Here is a 6,379-nt window from a genome sequence, read left to right on the forward strand (position 1 = left end):
CTCTAAGACAACTCTGTCTAATAACATCATTTTCACCTTTCCATCTCATTGTATTTAGTTTATTTGTTTATATTGTGCTTTTTAATGGATATTGTTTTATTGTCATTTTAATACTTTATTACCTGTAAAGCACTTTCAGTTGTCTATTTCAAATAAACTTTGCTTCTCTCATGTTTTACAGTGGCTGCAGTCAATCTGATGAAAATATACTTTGAGTGTGTGTTTACAAACATTGTGTTAAAACTCATAATTGAATTGTAATAAGTTTACCTTTTGATTACACAGTGGGTAAATTACTATAAATGACCTAAAAAATGTACAAATTTATGTCTGTTTCGTGTATATGATACAGAGGTTATATATTATTGAAATAACACTTGTCAAAATTTAGAAACGATTTGTCACATTTATATTATGGAGGTGGTATTTATTTATTTTATTCTATTTTTTCACCACATAATATGAATGTCATTCTAAAATGAAAGGATGACACTTTAAAAAACAAAATTCACAAAATTGTAAAATAACATAACACAAGGAAACATTGGTGTTTATATTAAATGTGCACAACCTCAAAATATTACTAGGATTGATTTTTGTTCATCAGATGTTTCTTGGTGTTCTTCTCTGGCTTAAACAAAATGATAAAACACTTTGGAGCAAATATACACAATATTAGTCCAAAACTGGAGGCCAGAATGGCAAATATCTCCACAGCCACAGTAAACTTCCCAGGAGAGCTGACATATGCTGGGATAAAAGTGATCCAGACTGCACAGAATATCAGCATGCTGAAGGTGATAAACTTGGCTTCATTAAAATTATCAGGCAGTTTCCTGGCCAGGACAGCTAACACAAAGCAAAAGACAGCCAGCAGGCCTATGTACCCGAGCACAGCCCAGAACCCAATAGCTGAGCCTAACGCACACTCCAGGATGATTCTTTCTTTGTATATGGTGAAGTTTTTCATTGGAAAAGGGGGACTAACAATCAACCAAACAGTACATATTAAAACTTGGATAAATGTAAATGATAATACAGTCATTCTTTGCTGGGTAGGACCAAACCATTTCATGACATTACTACCTGGAAGTGTAGCTTTGAAGGCCATTAACACCACCATAGTTTTCCCCAGAACACAAGAGATACAGAGGACAAAGGTGATCCCAAACGCTGTGTGGCACAGCATGCAGGACCACTCAGAGGGTGCTCCAATGAAAGTTAATGAACATAAGAAACACAGAGTCAGGGAGAAGAGCAGCAGGAAGCTCAGCTCAGAGTTGTTGGCCCTGACAATCGGGGAGGTTCTGTGTTGAAAGAATATAGTCGCTGTTATAATGGCCAGACAGGCACCACCAACTGAGAACGTAGCCAGGATGACTCCCAGGATCTCACTGAAGGAAAGAAACTCTACAAGCTTAGGAAAACATGTGTCTTTCTCTGCGTTAGGCCAGAACTCATTGGGACAAGGGAAACAATCAGTGGAATCTGAAAATATAAATCAAAAAAAATCTTTAGCAGTCCCATCATTGATGTGGTGATATACATCAGAAAACAATGGACTTTACCTGTAGCATTGCTAATCTCTCCCTCAGGACATGGTACACAATCATAACAGCAGATGGGTTTTCCTTTCTGCAGCACTTTATGAGTTCCTTTAGGACAGCTGTCAGTGCACACTGACACAGGAACCTGACAGACACAATACACAATGACAGAATCACACAGATATGCAGTTTTGATACAACAGCTGATATGATTCAGTTCACCAATGTTGAATATATCAATGTTCCTCACTTGTGTCCTGCCTTCCACCCAGGTGATGTTCCTGTTGATATGGAACTCCTGGCCCAGTGGCAGTGATGCATCATATTGCCCTACTGTCACCAACACAATGCTGCCACTCTCACTTTTCTGCCAGTTAACCAGCTCATATGTGGCCACAGGATCCCCATTGGCATCAAATGACACAGGATAACCATTTTGGGAGAAATTTACTTTCTTCAGATGAGTAAGAACCTGTGAGGACAATGAGTGAGGAATAGCAACAAACTGTAAAATAAATAAGAAGAAATAATAAGAAAAGTGACATCATTGCTAAAGAAGAGTATTGGCTTCTTTATTTATTCACTTTAACTGTGTCAGGACTGGGGGAACTATTATAAATTTTGGACCAAGGAAGCGCCCACACTGGTACCTAATGTTCAACACAAGACTTTATTAACAGGACTAGGAAAAACAAGAACAAAACTCAAGGCAAAAGGGGATAGGTCTAGGCAGGGTAGCAAGGACAAAACATGAACATAGGACAAGGACACGAGGGAACAAGGCCGGAGGAGTCTGGGTCACACACACTTGGGAGACGCACCAGATCACACAGACTCTTGAACATGAGAGACGGGGAGTCAGGGCATGAAGGTCTGGGTCACACACACACAATTAGGGAGACGCACCAGATCACACACAAACGCTTGAACATGAAAGACGGGGTCGGGGCATGAAGGTCTGGGTCACACACACACACCTTGGGAGACGCACCAGACCACACAGGAAACATGAACGTGGACAGGGGATCAAGCATGAAGGGATCTGGGTCACACACACAACTGGGGAGACGCATCAGACTACACAGGGAGCAGGAACATGGACACAAGGGTAACAGGGCATGAAGGGTCTGGGTCACACACATTTAAGGAGACGCACCAGACACACGGGAAGCGAGAGCATGAATACGGGGAATCAAGGCATGGAAACAACAAGGGCATAAAACATGAAACGAGACTAAGACACATGAACAGAGGACATGGGAAAAGGACCAGAAAACTAACAAAGACCAAAAGAGACAAAATACTTAACTCTGGGAGAACAAAAGGTAGTCCACTCAAAACACTGTCTTGGCAGCACTCAAAAGAATACATAACAGACAACCCGGCAACTAAAACAAGAAACAACCAAGGTATATAAAGACCGGGCACAAAACAAAAAACAGGTGAAAATAATCAACTAATTAGGTCAACATAAAGAAACTGAAATAATCAAAAACCAGTTCCTGTCAGGATCCTTCAAAATAAAATAACAGGAAGTCCAGAGAAATGGATCCTGACAAACTGACCTGTTTGGGCTCTATGCTGTTGATTCTGTCACACTGAGTTGTAGAATTAGTCTCCTGACACACTGCATTATGAATGGCATGTGCTATTGCATAAACAGCCTTGTACACCATGTTAGTGATTCGGAGCTGAGATGTGTCAGTGTACGGGCTCTGGAGTTTCTGTATGTCCTCAGTTCCATCACACACTTTCTTGTCTGTGGCAGCACCTACAAACATATAGAGATAGAAACAGGAGATTTTTATTCCAGTCAATTATATTACATTACTTTTATGACTTAACCATCAAAATATACCTTGCACTAACTATTATATCTATATTGTGCTAATGCATTATCATTTTGAGCATTTGAATCTGGCCTTTGTACTTTTACATATATGAACAGAGATTGAGTGAGTCATCAGACAGTCATATGTCAAATAAATGTCAAGCAGCTTTTTCTTTAATTGCCAACTGACTTGACCTGTTTGAATATGTATAAAATAAAGAAGTGATATGAAATGCCTGTCAGTGTAATAGACCTACTGTAAATATACTACAACTGTTATAAGCCAGCAAAAGGCTATATTTATCTGTGGTTTATTCACTGTTTATATATGTATATGTGCATTTGATCAGGGCTTTTTTTTAAAAAACACTTTATCCTCTTTAACAGAAAATCATCTCCAAGACTGTACCACGCAGTTCACACAGAAAGATCAATAAAAAACCTCTGAGATTTCTGGCTCAGATAAACCATATGTTTACTTTATGTCTTTGTTCTGGATAGATAGACAGATAAATAGATACTTTATTGATCCTAAAGGAAATCCGATGCAGTTCAATAAATAACTGGTGTTTGGTCTCAAACTTTTAACACAGAAAGCTATATGTGTGCATTGAATAAAACAAATCTACCACAAGTATCCAGCTGTAACTATCACTAATATAAATTTTTTTAAAAAATCAGGTGACTTTCTCACTTTTTTCCAGTCTGCAGTTGAATGCACTCTCCCAGAACTCAGTAAGAATTGGGGAAGCTGCCACTTTAGTAGGAGAGAGATCCAGCAGGAAGTTTCTCAGACCTGGGATGACAGATTTCTGAATCCCAAATCCAATGGCTCCGGCACAAAAGGTAAAACTTAACATGTCTGGATGGGTTATCCAGTCCTCACTGCCTATCCACTGACGAGGTTGGGAAGGTTTATGGGACAGCTCCTCCAACAGGATCATCATGTCTCCAGGGGATGCAAATGCAACCACAACCATAGATGTTGACCTGGAGACACATTACAGTACATGATATTATACAAATATAAAGGCACATCTGTTTTAAAATACATGTCAATATTGACGAACACAAAAGGCACATTTATTTCAATATTTCATTATTAATTTATTTTTCGTGACCTGAATGAGTAATTTTGGTTTAAGTCTGCTTCATTATATAAGGCCAATAAAATGATTTAAAAGCTACATTGCCAGATTCCGTATTATGATACCCACAAGACCCCATTCTGAGCTTGTACTAAATATTTCAAGTTTGTGTGCACAGAAATGCATTGACAACGCACAGAACACAAGCACAATCAGAGATGTAGAAACCTGTGGATAATATCAGCCACTCTCTGGATCCTGCTACGTGGGTTGGTCCGATAGAAAGATTCAGAGTATTCAACACAGATCCCCTCTTTGTGTGCTGCCTCCAGAAAAGACGCCATGCCATTATTTCCATAGACTGAATCTGACCGGACAGCACCTATCCAAGTCCAGCCAAAGTCTTTCACCAGCTTGGCCAGAGCAGCAGCCTGGAAATGGTCACTGGGAATTGTTCTGAAGAAATTCGGGTACTGACGCTTATTGGATAGGCATGCACAAGTGGCAAAGTGACTCACCTGAAGGAAACAATAAATAATACAGCATAATCCTATAGTTACACAGTAAATGAACAGCATAAATTAATTTTAAAAAATATTTTGTTAAAAATTTAACATATTTACTTGAGGAATATTAAAGGATCCAATGATGCGTGAAATGCTGATGGATGATGTGGACCCAGATTCAGCAACAACAGCCATCACCATACCAGATTTTGAGCAGTTGTCACTGGTATAAAACTCAGGGTCCAGACCATTAGAAAGCTGAAATGCCACATTCACCGCCATGGGCACTGAGGCACATGAGTCATAGATCTGATAACCGAGCCTGATGCCTGGGAGCAGCTTTGTACTGTTGTTAATCTCCTCAATGGCAAAGACCATTGCACGTGAAAAGCGCAGTTCACGGGTGTCAGTGCTGCATAAAGATATTCATGTCATTGTTCAAATGCAGGATTAGTGATAAGGTGGATTCACAATTTTCATAGAAAACATATATTGAAAGAGAATTGCAATACATAGTTACAGTTTTAATACCGCTATATTTTCAGTTAAGAAAGACACAAATGTTTATTCATCATATAGGACCAACCTGACATTGTTATCAGTACCTGTAATTGATATAAGCTAATATTGATTTGGCCTTTAATGTGAAAAAGAAGAAAGAATTTTTTCGAGCAGTCGACAATACACAAAAACTTTGCAATAACAACATCCTTCAAATGAAAACATCTCTGTCTTACACAATATCACATCCTTTTATCCCCCATTGTTCCCTCTTACTAACCTCCCTGTGCACTTCAGTGGCTGAGGCACTGTGGTGTAGGTATAATTCACAGTTTGCATGTTGTAGTGTATAGCAAAAACACCCCCAATAACGTAATCACCATCCATTGAGAAGGCAGAAGGAAGAGTGGTACCTTGCAGTTTACATTTCACATATAAAGCCTCAGCACTGACCCCAGCAGCAGCTCTAATCTCTGTGCACCCATCACTTTGTTTCAGACCATCCCCACAACCATTCAACGTAAGAGCTGAGTTCAACCCAGTCAAACCCAGAGCTATTCTCAGACCAATAAAGAGAAAAGAGATCTCCATCTCTCAGGTGTGTCTGTGCACAAGTGTGTTTTCACTGGTTTATAAAGCTTTTCTGACACAAGTCTCTTGCTCTCTGCTGTACCTCAGCCTACATCAGACAGGGGGTGCCCCTACCCAGTTTGCTTTACTAACTCAAAGTCTTTTACTTTGTTGGGCTGCATGTAATGTATAACTTCCACAAAGTGTCTCTGCTTTTCTTTTGTAAATTTGCTGTTGTAAACACAGGTGTCTTCCTGCTTTTGTCTTGTCTGTTTTGCTTGGTTTTTAGATTACATTACAGTCCGACATGTGCTGTTACCATGAAATTAATGTGAA

The 6,379-nt window shown here is 39.3% G+C and overlaps 1 protein-coding gene across 1 annotated transcript; it reads right to left on the reverse strand.

The window, feature by feature from the left end:
• Window positions 1-583: 583 nt before the first annotated feature.
• Window positions 584-5,860, reverse strand: LOC113124016 (extracellular calcium-sensing receptor-like). The gene is made up of 8 exons (XM_026296464.1): window positions 5,754-5,860; window positions 5,090-5,384; window positions 4,695-4,984; window positions 4,073-4,368; window positions 3,113-3,318; window positions 1,798-2,019; window positions 1,569-1,692; window positions 584-1,488 (listed from the first exon to the last, which is right to left on the reverse strand). The coding sequence occupies exons 1-8, from the start codon at window positions 5,858-5,860 to the stop codon at window positions 584-586; spliced, it is 2,445 nt and encodes an 814-aa protein (XP_026152249.1).
• Window positions 5,861-6,379: the final 519 nt, after the last annotated feature.

Source organism: Mastacembelus armatus, chromosome 13 (genome assembly GCF_900324485.2).
Source record: "Mastacembelus armatus chromosome 13, fMasArm1.2, whole genome shotgun sequence".
NCBI lineage: Eukaryota > Metazoa > Chordata > Actinopteri > Synbranchiformes > Mastacembelidae > Mastacembelus > Mastacembelus armatus.

Coding starts and splice junctions, on each gene's coding strand:
- LOC113124016 (XM_026296464.1), bottom strand. CDS start 5,860: ATGGATGGTGATTACGTTATTGGGGGTGTTTTTGCTATACACTACAAC. Junction 3,319..4,072: donor CAACTGCAGACTGGAAAAAA/GTGAGAAAGTCA, acceptor ATATGTTTGTAG/GTGCTGCCACAGACAAGAAA. Junction 2,020..3,112: donor ACAGCATAGAGCCCAAACAG/GTCAGTTTGTCA, acceptor TTGTCCTCACAG/GTTCTTACTCATCTGAAGAA.